A 23,014-nucleotide genomic window follows, 5' to 3' on the forward strand; every position below is an offset into this window, starting at 1 on the left:
CTGCAAGATCCTCGTCCTGGCTGGGGATTCCCCAGGAAGCTGGGAGTCTGGCGCGCGTCGGTCTGGAGACAGATCCAAAACCCCTCGGCGCTTCCGAGGCGAAGCTTGATAAGGCGAGGAGCGGGATTATGGCGTGGGCTCCTGCGGCGGGAGAGCGCTGCGCTCCGTAATCCTTCCTTCCCGCCTTCCCCGGTGCGCGCCGGCGTTTGAGACGCGCCGCCCCTGGTGCGGAGACCTCAAAGACCGCGCTGGAGAAAGCCCCCAGCAACCATTTCTCGTAGCTGCCCCCGTTTTGAGCCAGGGGTTGGACCCAGGCACCTCCTGGGTTCCCGTCCAACCTGAATTCCTCTGGGGTTTGAGGTGTGTAGCGCTGCAGATGCGCCGTAAACCTTGGGCTTCTCCCTTGCAAAGGAAGGATGTTCGCACGCCTCCTTAAGTGCTTCATTCGGCCTCATCTTCCAGGGCTTCCATCATCCATGGCCTGAGATCATCAGGTGTGTTGACTTCCTCAGTTAGGGTGTAAATAGGTGACTCCTTCCTCCTCCTGGCAGCGGTGGCAGGTCACCGGCAAGCAGGTGTCCACCTCTTTTCCGGCTCTTTGCTCTCYGTGCCAAAGCAGCACGCTTCGTATAGGAAATTCCTTGGACTAGTTGCGTGGTGGTGTTGGCCCTTTGGTGGCTGTGGCTGGTGAACGAAGCGGTTCCGCTGGCCTCCTGGTGCCTGCGCGAGGACTTGTGCAGCTGCAGAGCCAAGCAGCTTGGGGAACTGGTGGAGCTGAAGGCCTTTCTGGCTAGGTCAGTTGGGAAAATAACTAGCCGCGGTCCTGGGTCGGGTTTGCTGAGCGGTCACGTAAGCAGGCGGAGGCAGCGCAGGCAGGAGTCTGCCTCCGGTGGAGGACCAAGGGTTKGGGTCTGCAGATTGGCCTTTGGAAAGCTGCTGGGCCAAAGCTCCTTGGAGCTGGGTTTTTCCTTCCGCAGGGTGACCCGTGTGCCACCCGCGGCCTTATCTGTCCGCTTTTTTTTTTATCGGGCTCCGAGCGAGATCTGGCACTGCCCTTTTCGTTGTAATGTCGTTGTAATTCCGATTGTAATGTAAAGGCGCCGGGAAATCGCTGCGTCCGTCTGTGTCCTTGGGGGGGGAAGGTTTTGGGGGAATAAGGAGCGTTTTTTTTTTTTTTTTTAACCTGAGAGCCGCCAGCTCGCGGGGAGACGGAGGGGAGACCGAGCCCGTCTGCGGGGCCACGCTCCGCCGCGCACGAGCGCCGAAGGGGTTTCGCCGCGACAAGTCGCGGAGTTACGTAAGTCTCCTCCTTGCCGGCACGCGGGAAACGGCGGTTTCTGAGGAAACCGTGCCCCGGATCTGGGGGGAAAAAACCTCGCTGCCTGCGTCGGCTCTGCTCGGAGCCGCGGTCCGGCTGGAGACGGGGCCTGGATCCTCCGCTGCAGCGGGAGGACCGAGGCTGCTTTGATGTGACCTTCGGGTCGATTCGGTTGGCGAACGCAACTACGACCTTCCAAATACTCGTCGTGCCGTCAAAACCAGCCCAAGCTCCGCGAAGGGATCTTCGTGTGCCTCGAACGCCGGCGTCAAAACCCGTCTCGAGTAACTGAACTGAGTCTTGTGCACGGCGGGGCAAGCTATTAAAAAAATAACGCCGTTTGCTCTGTGTTGCTGTATCGTCCAAGTACCTCCTCTGAGGTCCTGCACGCGGCTGCCGGCTCTGAAGGGAGGAAGGAGCTGTCAGTCTCGGAAATTTCCCGATGAAGCCAAGCGATGGGGGAAAGCACGTGCAAGCTCGCCGCCGTCGTAGCGCCGGTTTTGAGGGCAGGAGCGGCCCGCGGGAGAAGAGCGTTTGCTAGAAAACGGCACCGCATCAGTGCTCAAGCGTGGACCCAAGCTTGGTGGAGCAGGAGGCTTGGTGGAGCTGGACCCCCCCGGCCGCGTGGGACCCCGGAGCATCGGTTCTGCCTCGACCGCGGAGAGCTGCACGCGCTCTCCAGCCGAGACGCTGAGGACGCTTGCTTTACCAACGCGAGCGTGCGGTTCCGGGCCATCCTCACCCCTCTTGGGATGGAAAATCCCCGTTGCCTCTTCCCATGGGACAGGGCACTGGGAATGAGACCGCGTTAGCTGGCTTGGGTAGCGCGGCTGATTCGGGCTGCGACCTTCCGCCTCTGCTCCCCCCAAGGCATTAGCCAGAATAACCAGCACCCGGATGGCCGCAGGTCTTCGTGGAGAACGAAAGCGTCCTGYGGAAGACGGCTCTTCATCGAGTCCCGTCAGCCCGCGCGTGTGTCCTTGGCGCTCCTCGGAGGGCAGCAGCTCTGGACCCCGCTCGGAGGTGGCCTGCTGCCCTTCCTTACCCCCACAAGAGGGGTTTAATCCGAAGGCTTTTCACGCCRTACCTACCCAGGGAAACGAAACCTTGAGCTCCTGCGGAGCAGCTGGAAGCATCTCCCGCCGGCAAAGACRGGAGAGGCCGAGGTGGAGCTGGGGGACGCAAGGGCTTTCTGCCGCGCGGCGCGCTCGGCGCTGGCTTCGCGACGCTTTGCAAAACGCAGACCTTTTGCAAGCAGCTTGCCGCGTAGCCGGTTATCCCCACTGGCTCTTCCGGCGCGCCCGGAGCCCACCCGCCGGCACGGAGCCAAAAGCAACGCTCCTCGGGGCACGGCGAGGTGCCGGCGCAGCAGGACACGGGGAAGGCTGTTGCGCAAACGCTTTAAATCGGCGGTCGCTGGCGCGGCGCGGAGAGCTGCGGGGGGGAGTTTTGGAGACCAGCTTGGATGTGGTTTTAGCCGGAGGAGCTCGGACGGCGCGTTAGCGTGGGGCAGGAGAACCGGAGCGCCGCGGTGGCGGCGGCGGCGCCTTTCCGGGCCGGGCGCCTTTAACGCGAGCGGCTCGGCGCCGTGACGTGCGGTGGCTCGCCGCCAGGAAGGGGAACTGTCTCCTGCCAGCCCGAGGAGCGACCCGACAACTTTTTTTTTGGGTTTTTTTTTTTTTTTTGGGGGGTCTTTTGTGCGCGCTCGCTTGCGCCCTCCCCGCGCCGCTTYCCGAGGGTCCCGATGCCAGCGGCGGATTGAACCCCCCCCCTCCCCGCCGGGCAGCAGCCACGGGATTCGGGTAAGGCCCAAACGAACAAAGACTTTCTCCCCCTTCCGTGTTTTGTTTTTAAACGCGGCCGGGGAGGAGGAGGAGGAGGAGGGAGGCTGGGGAAGGGGGGAAGCCGTTGGGCAGTGGCGCCGGAGCCCCCGCGGAGCGCTCGGCTCCCGCGCCGGCTCCCCGCTCGCCCCCGGGGCGAGGAGGCCGCGGGCCGAGTCGCGCTCGCCAACATCCGGGGGTTCGGGCTTCCCGCGCGCCTCCGCCGGCCTCCCGCAGCCGTTGCGTGTGTTGCTTTTATTAATATTAATTATTATTATTATTATTATTATTAATTTTTTTACCCCCCTTTCTCCGCGCGGCGGGGAGCTCGGGGTCCAAAGGCGCCCGCTTGCGCAACGCCGCCGCGCTTCCCCGGCGCGGGCGGCCAAGGGCAGCGCCGCGCGCCCGAGCTCGGCTGCCGCCGCCGTCGTTTTTCCCCCCCCCCTCCGCCTCCTCCATCCCTGGCCGCTTCCCTGGGAAGTTTGTTTTCCTCCCCGCGGCCGCCGAGCGCTGGCCTTTCCCAGCCCCCCCCCTCGCTGCAGTGTCTTCGCCGCGGGTAGCTTCTCCCTCGCCGTCAGCTCTCGCTGCTCGTGGTGCTTTTTTGCCCCCCCCCTCCCAGCAAGGAAGTCCAAAAGGAGGGGGAAAAACAACAAAAAACCCCCCCGTATCTCCTGCAGCGGGTGCGTCCGTGCCGGAGGGGGCCGGCCCGCGATCCGCGATCCGGACCCCGTGTCCCAGCCTCGCTCGGGAAGGGTGGGGAGGCAGTGCGGCTGTTTCTGGTTTTGGGGCCGGTGACGCGCGGGGCAGCACGGACGGACGGACGGACGGACGGATGGGGGGGCAGCGGGTGCTCGCCCTCCTTCGCCTGCCTCGTGCGTGGGGACGGAAGGCGGCGCGCCGCAGGCATTGGGAAAACGGGCGGTTTTTAGCCCGATTCTTGCCGTTTGCACCCCGGAAGGCGGAGGGACTCCTACCTCCGCGAGCTTCCCGGCCGAGCGGGCCGGAGCCGCGGGTGCTGGGACCTCCTCAACCGTGATGCTGGTGGCGACGGGAGACCCCGGAAAGGGCTGCGGGCGAGCGGTGAGCTCAATCCCACCCCGGCAGCCTGGATCCCGGAGCCTTCCCCAGGGATTTGCTCCGGGACGGGGCAGCCGCGGGGTGAAGGTCCGTGTCTGGGAGCCTGGCGGCGCTCCCGARGCCGAAGGGCCTCCTCGGCCCGGCTCCGGAGCGGGAGCCCGCGAGGAGTTAAGGGCAGGGCAAGGGAGGAAGAGGAGGAGGAGGAGGAATTCCTGCTGGCGGGGTTTGAAACACGAGAAGGGAGCAGGGCCGCCTCCGGATCCCGGCCATGAGCGGGAACGAGCAGGGAACGAGCAGCGCCGTGGCTCTTCCCTGCTTTGGGAGGAAGAGGAGGAGGAGGAGGAATTCCTGCTGGCGGGGTTTGAAACACGAGAAGGGAGCAGGGCCGCCTCCGGATCCCGGCCATGAGCGGGAACGAGCAGGGAACGAGCAGCGCCGTGGCTCTTCCCTGCTTTGGGAGCAAGAGGAGGAGGAGGAGRAACYCCCGAAAGCTTGGAGGGGGCTCCCGGCTCGCCCCGCCGAGCTGCCTGGGGTTCGTTTAAAGCCTCCACTTGCTTTTTCCAGACGGAGCCTGGGTTTGCTGGGGATGCTGGGGTGGCGGGATAGCGCGGCGGGCGCGATGCTATCGCTGCGCGGGCGGCCTGTGGCGCGGAGATAGCCGGCTGCAAGCCCCAACCTGGGGAAAGAGCTGGGATCGAGCCCGCGTTTCCACCGCGCCGGCGAACGTCAGCGTTTTTTTATTATTATTATTATTATTATTATTATTGGTTTTCTCCTCCGAGCCAACTTGGAGGTTGTTCCCTCCGTGCACGCCGGAGCAGAGATTTAAAGCCCGGGCCGCGGCCGCGCTCGGACGCCGTCATTCTTGGGCGTTTAATTGGTATCCAGGCTGCGCGTCCGGCTTGGGAATTTAGGTCATCTGACTACAATTACCGCGCTGTGCCGTGGGTCGGACGTGGGCCGCTCTGCTGTTCGCCCTAAACCGCCGTCACGTCGCGACCGCGTGGCTGCGAACGTCGCTCCCGCTCGGCCCTGGCGCCTCTTCTCCATCGGGCGCCGCTCGGCGGCGTCCCGGTTTCCCGCGGCGAAACTCCGCGGACCTTAGCGCCGGGGAGCCGGGAACCCTGGGCTGTTTTTCCCGGTTCTCCTCTGCCGCGTTGCTCGCTGGAGCGCTCGGATGCTGCCCGCTCGCCTCGGTAAAGCGCAGCCCGTCGGGCGGACAGCGCTCCGGGGCGTGCAGGACCGGCGAGGTCCTCCTTGGACGGACGTCAACGCCCGCTCGCGCGCGCAGGCTCTGTATTAACACGGTCGCTGCGTTTGCTCTCTAATTCTCTCTTTCCGTTGGCGTTTCCAGGTTGGGACGGCGATCCGGCGGCCTCGCAAAGATGCCTCTTCACGCCGCGAGGGCCGCGGCTCTCCTCGCTTGGGTAAAGCGCCCTGCTCTCCTCGCAGCTCGCCCTTTCGGTGGCACCGGCCGCCCGGCTGGACTTACGGCTGCTGCTGCTTTGGGCAATAGCCGCTTCCTGGGGGAACGGCCCCAAAATCTGGCGTGGGGAACCTTCTGGGAAGCGCGATGCCGGGGGCGCTCGTGGGGAGAGAGCGTGTTTGAGTTGGCCGGTTTTGCTCCCAAACCGAGACCGAAGGCTCCATTTCCCCCTAAGGGAAGAGGGAGACGCTGGGCTCTGCGGCGTGGCTTGCCGCGGGGTCCCCGATTCCCGACTGTCCCGTTTCTAGGTGAACAGTACGGAAGTKTGTACAGATCCCCTCGACGATCTGTCGCAGCTCCAGGACTGCGGCGTCTTCATCAAGATCATCAACAAAATGTGAGTACGAGGGGCCGGAGGGCTTCCTCCGAGCCGCCCGGCCGGATGCGAGCCGCGAGCGAGCGCACACACTAGGCAGCTTGCCCGAGCGGGGCCGAGAGCCTCATCCCGATCCCGGCGGGGTGGGAGGAAGGGCCGAGGACGTTCCCCCTCTGGGAGACGCGGTGCTGGGGATTTGTCTCCTCCAGGCAAGGCTCCCGCGAGGCAAAGCACCTGCATAAACGGTGCTGCTTCCCGGTCGCGCGCCGCCGTGCGACGGGAGACTCCAGTGCCTTTGCGCTGTGGCTCCTTAGCTCCTGAGCTCATCCTGCATGTGCTCCCAAGCCTTTTGGGCAGCCCCGGGCTGCTGCTTCTCCTAAACGCTGCTCAGCCTGGGAAACAGCCTGGCGAGCTTTCCTTGGCTGCAACCGCAGCGCCTTGAGGAAGCTTCGGGCTTGCGAAGCAGCTTTTAAAGAGCGACGGTTCTCCCCGTGAACGCTCCTGGTTGCTTCCCTGGCCGCTTCGGAGCGTGATACGGGCAGGATCAACCCTCCTGGCTCCTTTGCCCCAGCCCGGGACCTGCAGCTTTGGGGCAGGAATGCCTCTCCGGGGAGTCGTATTTGTCGCTCGTGAGCGCGGGTGGTTAAAACCTCTAAACCCTAATGGAGCCGGGAGCCGGGCGGGCGCCTGCGCGGTGGCAGCTGCCTGTAATTAATGACCCCGTGGGGCCGCGCGGGGAGGAGCGGGCAGGGCGCGAGGCCGCCGGCCGCAGCCGAAGCTCGCCCCTCTCGAACCCTTCCCGCGGGAGGCTCGGCGGACGCCTGCCTGCTATAATTATCCCCCCGCGCCGCGTAACGAGAGCCGGCGGCTGAGCGGGGGATCCGACTGCGCGGCGGGGTGGGGTGGGGAGGAAGGAGCYGCCTGCGCCGCGGATATATTTAGTCGGCCCTGATTTAAGCTCCRCGTTCGAGCGCTGAACGGTGGGGGAGCTGTCGCGGCGGACGGGCCGCCCCCAAGGCACGCAGCGAGCCAGGCTGGGAAATCCCAAAGCCTTAAGGCGCCGCGTGGGACGAGGAAATGCCCCGGGCGAGCCGTCGGCCTTCAGTGGCCGTCCCCGGGCCGCGTCCCTGCCTTCGGGGATCCGTGATAACCAAAGGGACCGCGAGCGACGTCGGCCGGGCGCGCGCGGGTAGGGGTTTCAGGCGCGCCGTCTCCGTTTGCTTAATCTCTGCTCCGAGCGTTAAAGTCACCTGTGCACTCTGCTAGCCACAGGACGGAGGAAGGGGAGTCGCTTCTGGAGCGGCCGCTGCCGGAGAGGATCGCCTTCGTCCGCGGCTTTCTGCAGAGTAAGCGCCTMCGCGGGAAGCGGCCGGCCCCGCTCGGTGCCTCCCGCACTCTCCGCCTCCGCGAGCGGCTCACTCTCGTGCCCGCGGACTCGTCCCCATCCCCATGGGCACTGAGGACCCCCGGCTCCATGCCCAGGTTCATTCGGCACGAGCAATGCCGCCCCGAGCCCGCGGCGGTGTCGGAAAGCTCTCGGAGGGCGATGCTCGCCCCAGCCGGGCTTGGCGCAGAGCAGAGGGCCTGCGTTTTGGGGCAGCTTTCCTAACCTGGTGCCCGACCCCAAGCTGGTTAAATCCAGAGGGAAAATCCTTATCGAAGCAGGRTCCCTCGAAGGGGAGATGCCCTATTGCATCTCCCAGGGTGCAGGCGTCATCCTGGACAGGACTCTTGCTCTTCCACCAGCAGCACAAGCCAAGGCACAGAGAGGTGCCGCGGGCGAGGTGGGGAAGCTGGACCTGAGGATTAGGCTGCCAGAAGAGCAACCAGGTCACAGTTGACATTAAAGACTGTGTTGGGAGCTCAGCTCCGGAGCGCAGCCCRCACGCAAGCACCCGTCACGTTCCTCCCCTCGGGGTGCATCCGTAGTGCCTAGCCCTTACCCTAACGGTGATAGACCCCTGCTTGGGGTTGGGAGGCAAGGCGTCCTGCCCAACTGCGTTGGGAAGTGGCTCCCAGCTCTCCGTCTCCCTCGCTTTCCCCTTCCTCCCTGGTCACGGCGGATGCTCCCACGTGACCAGACCTCCCGCTTCGCGTTGCAGAGCACTGCAAGCACAAATCGACCACGGAGAACCTGGTGTCGGCGCAGAAGCTCCTGGAGGCGGAGGAGCTGGAGTTGGCCAAGGTAACCCGCCCGCCGCGCTGGGTGCTGGTTTGAGCAGGGCGGCGCGYGGAAAGGGGCCTCCACCCTTGTGCCGTAGGACTGCGCCTTTGCCGCGGGCGCTGCCTTGAACCCGAGGGGGTTTCAACAGCCCGCAGTGCAGAGCGTGACCGACCGGCTCCTGCCCACCGCGGCAGGGAAGGGCAGCGYGTCCGGGGACCGGCACGGACGTGCCCCGGGGCGGAGGGGGAGCGGGACGCGGTTGGCCGTGCCGGGCTGATGCGCTGCCTCCTTTCAGGTGGCCGTGCTGCTGCTCTATCACACCTCCATGAGCAGCAAAAGCCCGAGGGACTGGAACGCGTTTGACTACAAGATCCAGGTAATCCCTCCGGCTGCGCTGGGCTTTCTCCGGTGAGCTTGTCGCGCGCYGTGCCCCAGGCTCCGCTCCAGCCTGCCTCCTGGCCGGCTTCCCCGCCGGGCAGAGGAGGGGGAGAAGAGAAGGTGCCTTCGTGGCTAAGGCTCTGCCCTTTGGTCCTTGCCCCGAGACCTTCCCTTATGCTCTGGGCTCCCTTGAAACGAGAGGGAGTTGTGGGGCTTTCGAGTGGGTCCGGACAGCGACGGGCCCGTGACTGCAGCGTCGCAGTGCAGGCGCAGGCAGGTCGGGAGCTGCTGCCGCTGGTTTCTCCGTGCTGAGAGCCTCCGTGGTTTGCTAACTGGCCGGTGCTGCTCCGCTGCCCGGTAGCTCGTGCAGCTGCCGCAGCGCAGCCGCTGATCCCGCGGCTCGTCCGACGCAGGTCGAGCTGGCGACGATCCTCAAATTCGTGTTGGACAACGAAGAGAGCCTCAACGAGAACCTGGAGGCGTTCCTGCAGAGGAAAGGTGAGCGCCGTGCGGGGTTGCAGGCGCCGGATCTCCGGTGGCCGCCCCGCAGGCTTGACCCAAAATAGCATGTGCTGTTGGCACCGGCCCCGAGTAATTGGTCTTGCCCTCTGCAGTGGGGAGCAGGCCATCAGACCTGTTGTCCTCCCAGCTGGCATCAGCGCAGCACCCTGCTAAGCCCGAAAGGTTAATGTTGTTGTTCGTGTTTGTTRTAGGAGTGTCCAAGGGCCAGCTAAGAGCGGGATATAAATAGTCAGTAACGTTGCAGAGAGCAGCGGTATGAGATATTGCGAGGGCTGAGCACCATTGGCGTCTTCCTTCGCGGTTCCCGTGCTGCTGTCATCTAATCGGCATGCACGACCTTTTTCTAGAGCACAAAAACTAGTGGTTTGGGGGTATTTTTCTTTTTTTCCCCCAAAGCAGCAACACCATCCAACTTCCATAACCCCAAACTGTTGTGTGCTGCGCCGAACTCTGCAGGGTTTGACCCATGTAAGCTTTAATCTGTTATCCTCTCTGCGAATGGGCTCTCCTGTACCTGCGTAGTCCTTCCCGCTTGGAATAATCCCCGGTTCTGTAACACATGCTGCTAAAACGCTCTTTCCTTCGAGGCCTGAGCCAGGCAGGGTGTCCACAGCGTGGTCGTGGGAGGGGGTGTTTGTTCCGTGAGTACTCGGGCAGGACGGACGTGTCCTTAATGCGTAGGTGGAGCCCATGTGACCTTGCGGTGAGGAGGCTTTATGGCTTTCTCGGTTGGGCTGGTCTGTCCCTGCTGGCGTTTGTGGTCCCTGTGTCCCTTGGGACTTCAAACTGGGGGCTCGGTGCTTCTGAAACCCTCCCTTCTGGTATTAAAACGAAGGTCACACCGTTCTCCTTGCTTGTGACTTCTAGTGCCGCTGCCCTCATCCGGCACGTCCAGCACGAGCTCCGAGGAGCATTCCCCGGTGTTCTCCCACCCGCAGAAGCGAGAGGTGCGTTTCCTGGAGCTGCAGAAGATCGCCTCCTCCTCCGGCGTGAACAAGTATGTCCTCAGCCTCTTGGACGGCTGGCTGGGGAGGGCGGCGGGCAGGGGAGCTCCTAGGACCCGAAGATACGGTTGGGGTGTGTGCTTGCTCGGCAGAGAAGCTCCTTCTGGCACGGTGCCGCTCTCTCGCGGGCTCCTCGGCGGCGACACAGGGGACGTAGGGCTGTGAGATGAGCTCAGGCCGTTAGCTCCATCTTTAGCCCAGCTCTGTCCTTTGCGACTGGCAAGCCAGGACCTTCTTCCCAAGCTTGGCTCTTGCTAACCGAGTTATACGGCGTGCTTCTTCGCAGCATGCTCCCCGGCGCGCCCTCCTCGCCCGTGGGGGACGTCATGCAGACGCCACAGTTCCAGCTGAGACGGCTGAAGAAGCAGCTGGCCGTTGAGAGAGAGAACCGGGACGAGCTGGAGATGGAGCTGGCGGAGAACCGCAAGCTCGTCACGGAGAAGGGTGAGCAGCTAGCGGGATGCGCTGGGGCTCGGGGAGGCATCTCCAGGGCTGTTCGGCTGCTGGGAAGCTTTGCTCTGGTGGGGTTTCTGCTGCCGTTACGACCTTGCCAGAGCCGGGCTCGTGCACAGTCTGTCCTGCTGACCCCCAGGTGAGGGCAGCTCGCAGCTCTGGAGCTTTTCCGCTTTCCAGAGCGGACAGGCCTCTCTTCGTGGTGGCACCTGGACCAAGCTTGTCTGGAACAAAGCGTGATGCAGCGGCCTTGCTGGTGGGAGCCAAGACAGCTCTGACAGTTGTAACAGCTCTGAGCAGGCAGATCTCGGAGACGGCTGTTAATCGTGCTGCCAAACTGGTTGGAACAGTCTGGCAGGCGTAGGAGTCTCACCATCCACGTCTAAAATGCTCCCCGTACCGGGGATTTCCCTGGAGACATACAGACCGCAGGTTCTTTCCCTCCCCTTCCCCCTTGTATCCCCTTAAATATCCTTGGCAAAAAAAAAAAAAGGGACTGTAGCAAAGCCTGTGGTGAACAGCAGCGCCGGCAGCCTGGATCTTCCCTTGTATCCTGCTTCAAATGGTTCCTGGGGGTGGCTCCTCACCGGCTAGGAGACGGACAGGCACCATCCACCGTGCTCTCGGATGGGTTTAAGCGACACAAACGGATGGTAACGGGCTCTTTCTTGCCGTCCTTCCCAGAGGCCCAGATCACGGTGATGCAGCAGCGGATCGACCGCCTGACTCTGCTCAACGAGAGGCAAGCTGCCGACCAGCTGGAGCCCAAGGAAGTGGAGGAGTTGAGGGAGAAGAACGAGGGGTAATCCTCCGGGGGCTTGGCTCCCCGGCTAGGCTGGCGCGTCCCCGGCCTTGGTATCGTCCGTCCCTTCCCCAGGGACGTGCAAAGGGGCGAGGGGAGACCGGAACGGCGGCACCTCTGAGAGGAAACCGCTTCTGCGGTCGGCCCTGTTAGGCTGCAGCTTGCGCCTAAACRAGCCTTGGAAGCTGCTGCTGGCCTAAAACACGGCAGATACCAGCCCTCTCGTTTGGTCCAATCCGGGCCACAGAGCACAAACTCCGCTTGTCCCCCGTCCTTGCTCTGCCTAGTGATGTCTCRGGACCTGGTTTAGAGCTGAGTTTACGGTGCTTTCTCACCGCTGCGCRGGGATGTCTTGATACCTTAGTTTGCTCATCAGTAGCCAGCAACATCAGCCCCGGTGACATCCCCTCCTGTCTCGCAAACGCGCTCCCCGCTAAGCAGAGGCGTGACGGTCTCCTCTCCCGCAGCCTGATGATGCGTTTGCACGAGGCCCTGAAGCAGTGTCAGGATCTGAAGACTGAAAAAGGCCAGATGGACCGAAAAATCAACCAGCTCTCCGAGGAGAACGGGGACCTTTCCTTCAAGGTACGGAGCGCTGCTCCCTCTCTGCCTCCTCCTGACGCAGCAGCGCCCCGGCGTCGGGGGGAGCTGCTCCCTGCAAGCGCCCTTCAACCTAAGGGCAGCGTCAACCTTCAAAGTYGAGGCCGAGCAGCGTCTCACCAACGCGTTCTCTGCTTCCCTTGGGTCTCCAGGCGCAGGCTGGGTTTTGCTTTTGGCCTCCCTGGTTAGTAAATGAGGGCTTGAGGCTGCGTCTGACCCTCTCGCATCGCTCCCTAACAGCCCGGTGTTTTGTGGCGAGACTGAGGGAGAAGATCCGATGGCGGTGCTGGACCTTGGGTCACGTACGGCTCTGCTGCTGGATCTTACGTGGTCTTCACCCAGTGACTGAGCCTGCTTTGGGCCTCAGGTCCTGGTCTGACCATGGCGGGTGGGAAAGAGGGACTGGATTGAGTTGTTTGCGTTCAGTGTTTCACGTGCAGCGTGGCTGAGGAAGCGAGTTAGCYCCTCAAATTTGGGGAATCGCCAGATGCTGCTGCTGCCGCGCACAGCACTGATGCTGAGCCGAGCCTTGGGCAGCGTGTGCGTGGTCTAACCTGGCTGCGCTGGGGCGGGGGGTTTTCCCTTTGCAGCTGCGGGAGATTGCCAGCCACTTGGTGCAGCTCCAGGAAGCCCTGAACGAGCTCTCCGAGGAGCACAACGCAGCCCTGACGCAGTCGCAAGAAAAGCAGACGCAGCTGGAGAGCGAGCTGCGCACCGCCCTGCAAGAGAAGGTGCGAGGTCCCGGGGCGGCGCGGCCGAGCGGCCCCCGGCCGAGCCCTGATGTCCTGCCTGAGCTGCTCTGCCTCTCCTGGGCTGGCTGGGCGCAGCTCGCYGCAGCCACGAGGCGCGTGCCGGCGCGCTGCACGGCTCTCCGGAGCTGGCGCGCGTCCCTCCAGCTGTGAGCGGGGTGGAGTGGGCAGGAACGTCTCTGCCTGTCCGTGCAGGCGCACCTGGGACGGGCGGCGCGAAGCTTTGCTGCCTTCGGTAGCAGCTGCCTCCCGAGGGATCTTTTCTCCGAGTACTGGGAAGGGTTTCCTGCTGCAAGGCAGGGAGGAAAGCTGCAATCGTCGCAGCGATGAGAGAAGCTCTGAGCTTGAGACAAAGCTGTCGGAGAGCTTGACTGGCATAGAATAAAACTTGATGGTTGTGCTTGGTTTTTGCCCGATTTCCCTCTGCCCTGCTCAGTCACCTGTCTTTGTCCCCAGAAATGCTTGGAAGAGAAGATTGAGATTCTCCAGGGGAAGATTTCTCTGCTGGAGGACCAGCTGGCAAAGCTGAGGGACTGCAACACGCAGGARAAAGGAGAGGTCATGGGGGATGTCCTCAAGGTACAGCCAGATCTCAAGAGAGCTTGTGCTCCAGCAACGGGAGCAAGCACTGATCTGTTGAAAAACTCTAGCCAGGGAGAGCAAAGCACGACAAATCCTGCCCGCGTCTGGGTGCTGGGAGGCTCACAGCCGCCCCTGTCCAAAGCAGCCGGGCCCCCGTCTGCCCACAGAAGCTTGTCCAKAAACAGTGCACAGCTAGGAGAACTYGCATCCGTTGGGTGTGTGTGCACTTTCCATCTCCCAGCGCAGCTGTGGCCGGCGGCCCTGCAGGCCCCGCTCGGTGGAGGCRGCGTGGACGTCCGCCCTGGTAGGGCACGGGCAGGAGGTGGTCTGGCAGCGTGGAGATGGAGCTGGCCTCTCTCCAGCGCGATCTGCTATTGCTTGGCCCTGGGATGGGTCTCGTGGGGGTGAGCCGTCCACAAGAATCCCTTTTATGCGGTATGAGTAAATGAGTAATGCTTTGGGGGKGTTGTTTTGTTTTGTTTTTTTCCCCCTTCCTCTCCTCTCTGCCAGCTTGAAGAGCTAAAGCAGGAGGTGTCCAGCCTCACCGCTAAAGTGATCGAGCTCCAAGCCACCGTCCTGCGGCTAGAAGAAGAAAAGAGCCTGCGAGAGGCAAACCTGCAGTCCGAGCGGAGCCGCTTTGAGGAAGAGAAGCTCCAGCTCAGCGGCCTCATCGCCAGCCTCCAGAGCTCCGTCTCCGAGATCCACCTGGCCAAGGAGAAGCTGGAGCAGGACTTGCGGGCGCAGGAGGCGCGCCTGACGGCCCAGGTGAACACCCTCACGGCGGAGATCGGCAAGCTCAATGGCTTCCTGCTCCAGAAGGAGCAAGAGCTGGTGACGCTGCAGCAGCAGGTGGAGGAGGAGCGGGCCCAGAAGGGCCGGCTCACGGAGGACCTCCACAACCAAGAGCAGGCGTCCCGGGAGACCATCAAGGGGCTGAGCCTCCAGGTGGACCAGCTCAGCAGCACCTTGAAGCACAGCGAGGAGAAGCTGGTGCAGGTCACCCAGGAGATGGAGGCGACGTGTGAGGGGGAGGCCAGGCAGCTGRCCGCTGTCAGAGCTGAGCACGAGAAAGCTGTCCAGGAAAGGGACTCGGCTCTGCAGCAGCTACAGCGTTTCCAGCAGGTGAACGAAGCGGAGCTGGCGGCCCTGAGCAGCCAGCTACAGACCTTGGAGAAGGCCAGAGACGCCAGCCAAGCCGCATCCGTGCAAATGCAGAAAGAGAAGGCTGAACTGAACCAAAAGGTTCAAGAGTTGGAAGCCAGGATCCTCGAGCTCACTGCCCAGTGCCAGCAGAGCACGGCCCAAGCGGGAATGGCCGAGACACTAAAAACCCAGCTGCGAGACCTCGAGAATAAGCTGAAGGAAAGTCAGCAGAAACTGGCAGATAAGGAGAAGTTGGCCAAGGAGAACTCCCGCCTGCAGGAACGGCTGCTGTTCCTGGAGGAGTCTGTGCGAAACACGGAGGGGATTCTGGAGGACGAGAAGAGGAGGGCATCTGAGAGCCTCGAGGGGAATCTCGCCAGGATTTCGGAGCTGGAGTCGGAGAAACAGCAGCTCATGCAGCGCCGAGACCAGGCTCTCCAGGAGAAAGGCGAGGAGCAGGCAAAGAGACAGACGCTTGAGATGCAGCTGCAGCAACTGGGAGAGGAGTACAGAGAGAAGACCAAGGTGCTGCAGAGTCAGCTGGCAGAAGCTGCTAAAGGAGAGGAAGGAGAGCGTGGGAAACTGGAGGAGCAGGTGAGGGTCCTGAGCAGGGATCACACGCAGACCTGCCAGCGGCTGCAGGCTGAACAGGAGAAAGTGGCTGGGCTGGAGGCACGGCTGAAACGCCTGGCCACCGAGCATCAGGAAAGGCTGGCCGTGCTCCAGACAGACCTGTCCAGTGCCCAGGCGCAGGCAAAGGAGAAAGAAGGCAAGGAGCAAAAGCTAAGGGCAGAAGTCTCCTCTCTGCAGGAGAAGATCGCAACCTCTGACCAAGCTGCGGCCAAGTGCAGAGCTCAGCTGGAGGCAGATGTGCGGAAAGCAACAGAGATGCTCAAGGGAGTCTCCAAGGAGTTGTCCGATGAGAAGCTCAAGTCCAAGGAGCTCGAAGCTGCAGTCAAACGCCTTGGAGAGCAGGAGAGCGAGAGGCTGACGAGTGTGGAAGCCGACCTCTCTCGCACCGCCTCCGTCGTGAGGGAGAGAGAGCTGGAAGTGGAGAGACTCTCTGGTGAGGTGACGCTGCTGAGTGCCAGGCTGGAAGAAACGCTGCAGAAGCACAAGCAGGACCTYGCGCATCGGGACGAGGAAGCGAAGTGCCTGCGGAAGGAGGTGGAGCAAGCCAAGGCGGACTGCGCCGCGGAGAAAGCCCGCAAGGCGGAGCTGGAGGTGCAGCTGCAAAACTCCATCAACGAGCAGAGGGTCGAGCGGTCTGTGCACCAGGAGGAGCTGGCCCGGTCCCTGGAGCTCATCGAGGAGAAGGAGGGGGAGCTGGATGAGCTCCGTCTGAAAAACGTCTCGCGGGGTGAAGAGTTGAGAGACCTGCAGAAGACTGTCAGTAAGCTGAAAGGAGAACTCGCCTCGGTAGAGGCGGTGAAGGAGCGGGCGTCAAAGATGGATAATGAGCTGCAAGGCTTCCTGGAGGCTGCCAGGACCCAGGACGTGGAGATAGACAGTATCAAGGCTGTTTACTCAAAGGAGATGTCCCTCAAAAGCTTGGAGAAGCTCCGTCACAGACAGCAGGAATCCAGCTCAAGCCAAGACCTTTACCAGGAGAAGCTTAAAGAGGCTCAGATGCTTAATTTGCAAGTGGAGAAGCTGGAGCAGAAGTGCAGGGAACAGCAAGACACTATTGCTGTCCTGGAGAAAGCAGCAGCTGGAGCCAAGGCAACTGAGCACCAGCAAGCAGAGCTGGAGGCCTTGAGGAAGGAAGCGGCTCAGCAGAAGGAGAAGGCTTCGGAGCTGCAAAAACTGCTAGAGGCCTCGAGATCGGCACAAGCTCTGCAAGACGGCACCGTAGAGACCCTGAAGAAAGAGCTGCAGGACAAGGGTAAAGAGCTGATTCAGAGTAAAAGTGCCATCGCTGCTGCAGAGAAGGAGCTGGCATCCCTCCGCTCCTCAGCTCAGGAAAAGGGCAGGTCGGAGGAGAGCTGGAAAGAACAAGTGGCCCAATGCATCCAGGAGATGGAGAGGAAGAACAGCCTGATTGGCAGCCTGGAGCACGAAGTGTCCATCCTTCACCGGCAGGTCACAGAGAAGGAAGGGGAGAGCAAGGAGCTGAAGCGCCTGATCGTCGCCGAGTCGGAGAAGAGCAAGAAGCTGGAAGAGAGGCTGCGGATGCTCCAGACGGAAATGGCCACGGCGGCCTCGCGGGCGGCCGAGAGATGCTCGCTTATGAAGGTGGAGGTGCAGCGCTGCCAGGAGGAGATGGAGAAGCAGCGCTTGACCATTGAGGCCCTGAAGAGGGAGCGCCACTGCCAGAGCGAACGTGAGGAAGAGCTCCGTCAGGAGGTGAAGGTCTGCCAGGACAAATACTTCCAGAAGGAGCAGCTCCTCTCCTCTCTGCAGCAGGAGCTCGGCAATGCCCAAGCCCTCGCCGGCGAGCTGATGCCCCTGAAGCACCTGTACCAGCAGCTGCAGGCGGAGCGCTCCTCCCTGGAGAGCAAGCACCGCGACGACCTGGAGCAGCGGGTGAAAGCCATCAGCGCTCTGCAAGCAGAACTCGCCAGAGCCAAGCTGGAAACGGCGGAGCTGCCCGCCCTGAGGGAGAAGTCCTCGGAGCAGGACCGGGCGATGCAGAGGCTGCARAAGGAGAACGCTGACTACGCGGAGCGGCTCGCTGGGCTCCAGCAGGCCAACGCCAGGCTGTCCGAAGAGAACCGAGGGCTCAGCGAGACCTCCAGCCGCGGGCAGCAGCGCTTCGACGCTGAGCTCAGCCAGGCGCGGGAGAAGCACGCTCGAGAGCTGGAGCGTCTCAGGCTGGAGTCGGAGAAGCTCGTGGCGGGGAGCAGGCAGGAGGCCGCCGAAGCCGCCAAGAAGCTGGAGGCCATGAGCAACAAGTACGAGAACACCAAGGTCAAGGTGCTGGAGGAGAGGCAGAAGTTCCAGGAGGAGAGGCAGAAGCTGGTGACTCAGGTAGGGACCTGTCTTGTCTCCCTTCTTGGCCTCCTCGTGTGGGCAGGGGGAGCGGGGAGAGGCCTCCTGAGAAGAGGCATCTTCTGCCCTTTTTAAGCCTATTTTCCTGTCCACGAGGCTCCTCTGGGCAGGTCTGCATGCCGGAGCGCTGCAGAGCCTGCTGTTGGCTCCAAGGAATAGAGCTTGTCTTTAGCTGAGGAAGCACATGAGCTCCTCCAGAGCCTTGCCGGGCGCTTGCTGACCGGCAGGGAAATCCCGCCTGGGAGGGCAGAGCAGCTGCCTAGCTCGGCTGCCTGCTAGGCTGCCTCCAGGCTGGAGAGCGGTGGCTGCTCTCGGGTGAAGCTGGCTCCTCGGCCGCAGCTCTTGGCGCCGTCCAGCTGAGTCGGTGCCCTGTGAACTCGCTCACCCAAAGCCGCTGCTCTCTGGAGTCAGGGATCCGTTTCTGCTCAATCCCAGCTCTTCCGGAGCCTGGCGATTAATCCTAGCGCCCAGGTTCACAAAGATACGGAGAAGACCTACGTGTCCGTGGGGCTCGGATCTCCTACGTACCTGTGTGAATCCAGGTGCACCTGCTTAGCCTGGGCTGGTGGGGTGGCAGCTGGGGGGACAGACCTAGGACAGACGTCCCTCCCGAGCGATCCGGTCTCAGCAGTGCAGGACGTGGAGGAGCCGTGCAGCCGCGGGGAGGCTGGTCCTCGGGTTTTTTTGGCGCGCGCGTGCGACGTGTTCACTTCTGCCTCTTTGTGCTCGCCCCGTGCTACAGGTGGAGCAGCTAGAGGTATTTCAGAAAGAACAAGCTAAGCAGGTAACGCATGCGAAGTGCCGGCTGCTTAAACGGTGACGGTGCATGGCCCGAGCCGCTGCCGCTTCCCACCAGCGCCGCCGCGAACTGTTGCGGTTGGGGATCCTGCTGCGGGGCATCCCTCCCCGGAGAACGGGACGCGGCCGCGCTCCGAGCGCGCGGGGCTTTGGCGCTCGCCCCGCGGCGAGCAGGAAGCGGGGCCTGTGGAGCCTTTAGCTCAAACCTGCCGCCTCCCGCGCGCCCGCTTGCAGTGCTGCAGGAGGCCCCTCAGCGCAGGTCAGCAGCCTCCTCCTCCTCCTCCTCCTCCTCCTCCTCCTCCCCTTCCCCGCGGCGCCGGGGCTCCAGCGGCCTCTTAGCTCGACCCGGCACCGTTGCTCTTGCGTCGCCTCGTGCCCAGGGAGAGGAGGTTCGGGGGGAGCTGCCATACCCCCTTCTTCTGCCCGCCCGTTGGCTCCCCGCTGCCACCGAGCGCCAGCTCCTCCGCCTTGCTCGCCGGGAGGGAGCACGGCGCTCGCGGAAAGCGGATGCGATCTCCCTTCGCGGGAGATCGCATCCAGCCCCTTTCCCGCTTGCACGCGGAGGACGCGGGCTCGGGGCCGCGGGGTTTTGGGAAGGACCCAAAGCAGGTAGCTCCCGGCGTGGTCCTCTGAACTCCTGCACCTCCCCACGGCTGGAGACGAGCGACCCGTAGGGCTGCTGCTCGCAGGACACCCAGGTCCTGAGCGTGCTTGCGGCGATGCTTCGGAAGGATTTTTGGGAGCTGCCTACCCGCGCCCAGGGCTCCTGCTGGGGGCCCTCGCGGGTCATCTCGGCCCCTCTCGAGGTTTCGCGCCTCGCGTGCACGTTGGGCACCGTCCTCGAGCTGCGGGAGCCTCGCTGGGGGGCCTCGTGCCCGGGAGGACGGCGAGCCGCAGCGCATCCCCTTGGAGCGGCTCGGCTTGCGATCCGGCACGGGGAAGCCCACCCGGGGTGTGGGGGGGCTGCACCTCCTGGTTTTATTCCGAGAGCAAACAGTTGGCAGCGGAGACAACCGCTTGAGCGAAGGCTGCGGGGAGGCTCCGTGATTCTTGCGCCGCCTCCTCTAACCCTCGTGGCTAGAGGGCGTCTCGTTTTCGCTTCTCGCGCGTGGCCGCCTGCGTAGAGCAAACCTCCTCCCCGCAAAAACTAACTTGGGGCAGCGGCGAGCTGTCCGCCTCGGATCTGCCGACGGATCCCCCCGGGCGGCAGCAGCTCCGCCGGGGCTGCGCGTGCTGCCCGGGGAGGCTGGAGGAGCCGGGAGGGCGCTCCGGGCGCGCGGAGGGACGGCGCTGCGAGCTGGTGCGAGTAACCCCTGCTCTTGCAGGTGGAGGAGCTGAATAAAAAACTGTCCCAGCACGAGAAGGCCACCCGAGCCCAGCAGCAGAGAGTTAAGGTAAACGGSGGGGTGGAGGGGGGATGTCCAAAAATACATGTGCCAAGTGGGGTTGAGCCTTTGGGTGGGTGCAGCAGGGTCCCCGTCCCCCCCCTGTGGGAGCCGGGGCTCGGCCGAGCCCGGGAGGGTGGAAGGCGCCTCTGAGCCGGGCTCTTCCCTTCCCTTCCCTTCCCGCCGGGCAGGCGCTGGAAGGGGAGCTGCAGACGGAGGCCGCGCGCCAGCAGGAGAAGGTGGCCGAGCTCCAGGAGCAGCTCGCCCAGAAGGAGCAGGCGGCCGAGCACTACAAAGCGCAGGTACCTCCGGTTGGCGCATCCCCCGGCCTCCCCCGGCCCGGGAGCGCTCTGCCGGGGAAGCCTGACGGCCTGCGGGTTTYCTCTCTTCCATCCTTCCTAGATGGAGAAGGCAAAAACTCACTATGACGCCAAGAAGCAGCAGAACCAGGACCTGGCGGAGAAGCTGAAGGTGATGGAGCAGCTGCAGAAGGAGAACACGGAGCTCAAGGCGGAGTTGGAGAAGCTGGCCAAGGAGCTGCAGCAGAGCATCCTGCAGGCCAAGGAGTCGGAGCTGAGCTGCAGGAACCTCACCAGCCAGGTCCGCAGCCTGGAGGCTCAGGTGGGTGCGAGGCTTTGGCTTTGCCTTCTTCCTCCCGCTTGGAAGGGCGTGTGGGCTCCGTGAGGACAGCAAGGCCGCCTGCTCCCCTGCAAATACCCTGCTCGGCTCTCGGTTCCGAGTAGCCGGGGATTTTCTGCTTCCACGTGGGCGTTCGGGCCGCCTGGACGCTTTCCACTCCTGGTGGGGCAGCCCGTCCCTCACCGCGTCCCTCTTCCCCCGGCCAGGTGGAGTTTGCCGATCGCCAGCTACGGGAGCTCGGCAAGTTCCAGGTGGCGACGGATACACTGAAGGGCCGGGAGACCTTCCGCCAGAACCCRGCCGACCTCAGCACCGACAGCCTGGAGCTGAGCATCGACGAAACGCAGCCGCTCAACTCCACCAGGTACCGGCGCCATGAAAACCAACCCCGCGTCCTCGGGCCTTTCCGTCCCCGGCTGCCCTGGTGGTAAATCCATCGCCGCGTGTCCGCAGGAAGCCCAGCCGCTCACGGTCGGAAGCCTCGGCCGGGCCGGGCAGCGCGGAGTCGCCGGCGTCCCGGCGGCTGCCTCGCAAGGTGGAATCCTTGGAGAGCCTCTACTTCACCCCCATCCCGAGCCGCACGCGGGCRAAGCTGGAGAGCAGCGCCGGCTCCCTGGGCGACCTGTCGCTGGACTCCGGCTGCAAGACCCGCTCGGCGCGGCGCCGCACCACGCAGATCATCAACATCACCATGACTAAAGTGAGCGGGGCTTGGGGCGAAGGGACCCCCGTGCTGTGCCGGGGGGGGCTTCCCAGGGCCCGGAGAGGGAGCTAGGGAAAGGCGGAGATGTTCCCTTGACCCRTTGCTCCCAGGGATGGCTTGGCTGCAGCYGTCACCCTCGCGGGCTGGAGGAAARGTGGCCCCGAGCTGCTCCCCACCTCTTTGCGCCAAGCCGCGTCCTGAGGAGCCCTGGAGCTTCTGTCCTCCAGGCRCGATGCCCGTGGTGGGTGCGAGGGTCGAGTTGGCAGCGGGGGGAGGACGAGCGTGGTGGCRGGTGGCCTAGGAGGAGCCGTGGTCTACCTGCTCCCTGCCATCCGTGTGGCTGCTGCTGCGGGTGTCTGGAACCGGCCGTGGGTTTTGACCTCTGTTTTTTATCCCCCCCCACTCAGAAACAGGCCAAGGTGGAGGAACCRGACAGTGCCGACGCGTCCTTCCGCAGCATCCCGTCGGCGCAGCCCCCGAAAGCCGCCCCCGGAAAGGGCAGGCTGCGCTCGGCCACCTCCGCCCGCTCCCTCGCCAGCTTCCCTTCCCAGGAATCCCTCGTCAAGCCGGAAACCTCRTCGCCCGAGGAGACCACCCCGGGCAACTCGGCGCTCCTGAACCTCCCGGGCTACCGGCCCACCACCCGCAGCTCTCTGCGACGCTCCCTGGCCGGCAGCAGCTCCAGCCTCGGTGAGCCGGGCGCAGCGGGTTCACGGGCCGCGGAGTYGGGAAGCGGCTCCTCGCCTCGGCCCCCGCTCAGCCCCCCGCGGCTTCGCTTTCAGGCCGGAGCAGCGTCTACCTGAGCGCGTGCCAGGACGAGCCGGAGCAGCTGGACGACTGGAACCGCATCGCCGAGCTGCAGCAGCGCAACCGAGCGTGTCCCCCCCACCTGAAGACCTGCTACCCRCTGGAGAGCAGGGTAAGAGCGGGGGCAAAGCCCTCCGCGCCTGGGAATCGGCGTTTGGCTTTAGTYCCTTAGCTTCCCGCCGGGCTTCCTGTCGGCAACACCTCTGCTTCTCGCTCCTTCAGCCCTCCAACTCCCTGGGCACCATCACRGACGAGGAGATGAAGACGGGTGACCCCAAGGAGACGCTGCGGCGCGCCAGCATGCAGCCCTCGCAGATCGCCGAGAGCGCCGCGGCCCGCCGCGCCACCCTGGGCGCCTCCTGGGCCGGCATCACCACCCGGCAGCAACGGAAGCGCCTCTCCGACGAATCCCACCAGGGTCCCGACACCCCCGAGGTGAGCTGAGCCGAGCCTGGCCCGTCATCCCAGCCGGTCCCCGGCTCCCGGAGGAGCCGCGTTGGGGTGGTGGCGGTGGAACGGGCTCGGCTGCAAACCTTCTCCCGAGCTGCTCCAAAAGGCGGCCGGGGCCGTCGGGGGATGCGGGAACGGCTCCTCGCTGCCAGCTCGCGCGTGGTTCCCCCCGTGGGGGTCCCAGCTCGTCCCCCCTCTCTCTTGCAGTCCAAGAAGTCCCTCAGCTGTTTCCCCCGTCCCCAGACGCCGCGGGAGCGCAGCGAGCGCCGCAGCTCCCAGGTGAGCCGGCGGAGCGAGCAGCAGGCGGTCAGCAAGCAGGTGAGCGGCTCCGGCGGGGCGGCTGTCCCCAAGGAGGGGCCGGGACCCCCCCCATGTTGCCCGGCTCCTCACGGCTCCGCATCTTCCTCCGCAGGCCGAGAGGCGCCAGTCGATGGCGTTCAGCATCCTCAACACGCCGAAGAAGCTGGGCAGCAGCCTCCTGCGCCGGGCGGCCGCCAGGAAAACCGCTCCCAAGAACTCGCCCCGCGGCAGCACCCGCCGCTCGCCCCGCATCGCCACCGCCAAGTCCCCCAAGGGCAAGGTGGGCGCCGGGGGGTGGCACTGATCCCCCCCCCCCCAAACCCCGTCCATTCCTGGTGGGATCTCTCTCCTGGTATGGCAGACGGCCGGTCCKGCAGGCACAGCCGGCGTCGTCGGCGCGGTGTCACCGTCCCTAACCCTCTGCTCTGTCTCTTCCAGGCCACTCGCCGGTCCCTCAAGGACACGAAATTCTGAGGTTTTGGGCCTGGCCCCGCCTGGGGGGGGGAGAGAGCAGCCCCCCCCGTGCC

At 64.1% G+C, this 23,014-nt stretch overlaps 1 protein-coding gene across 3 annotated transcripts; it reads left to right on the forward strand.

Annotated features, from left to right (window-relative positions):
• Positions 1–3,039: 3,039 nt before the first annotated feature.
• Positions 3,040–23,014, forward strand: NUMA1 (nuclear mitotic apparatus protein 1). Of its 3 annotated transcripts, XM_026056477.1 has the most exons (26): positions 3,040–3,120; positions 5,570–5,642; positions 5,950–6,038; positions 7,284–7,363; positions 8,120–8,202; positions 8,477–8,557; positions 8,973–9,057; positions 9,949–10,078; positions 10,372–10,529; positions 11,223–11,340; positions 11,808–11,925; positions 12,531–12,671; positions 13,146–13,268; positions 13,782–17,384; positions 18,148–18,189; positions 19,529–19,597; positions 19,780–19,890; positions 19,991–20,209; positions 20,434–20,591; positions 20,681–20,927; positions 21,338–21,620; positions 21,713–21,849; positions 21,960–22,172; positions 22,395–22,505; positions 22,600–22,767; positions 22,926–23,014. In XM_026056477.1, the coding sequence occupies exons 2-26, from the start codon at positions 5,601–5,603 to the stop codon at positions 22,959–22,961; spliced, it is 6,645 nt and encodes a 2,214-aa protein (XP_025912262.1). In that variant the 5' UTR covers positions 3,040–3,120; positions 5,570–5,600; the 3' UTR covers positions 22,962–23,014. The 3 variants fall into 3 exon arrangements, with proteins under 3 accessions (XP_025912262.1, XP_025912264.1, XP_025912265.1); XM_026056479.1 differs by lacking the exon at positions 18,148–18,189; XM_026056480.1 differs by lacking the exons at positions 21,713–21,849; positions 21,960–22,172; positions 22,395–22,505; positions 22,600–22,767; positions 22,926–23,014 and adding an exon at positions 21,041–21,171 and having other exon boundaries at positions 21,338–21,411.

The sequence above is a fragment of the Apteryx rowi genome, unplaced genomic scaffold (assembly GCF_003343035.1).
Source record: "Apteryx rowi isolate R43461 unplaced genomic scaffold, aptRow1 scaffold_1314, whole genome shotgun sequence".
NCBI classification, from domain to species: domain Eukaryota; kingdom Metazoa; phylum Chordata; class Aves; order Apterygiformes; family Apterygidae; genus Apteryx; species Apteryx rowi.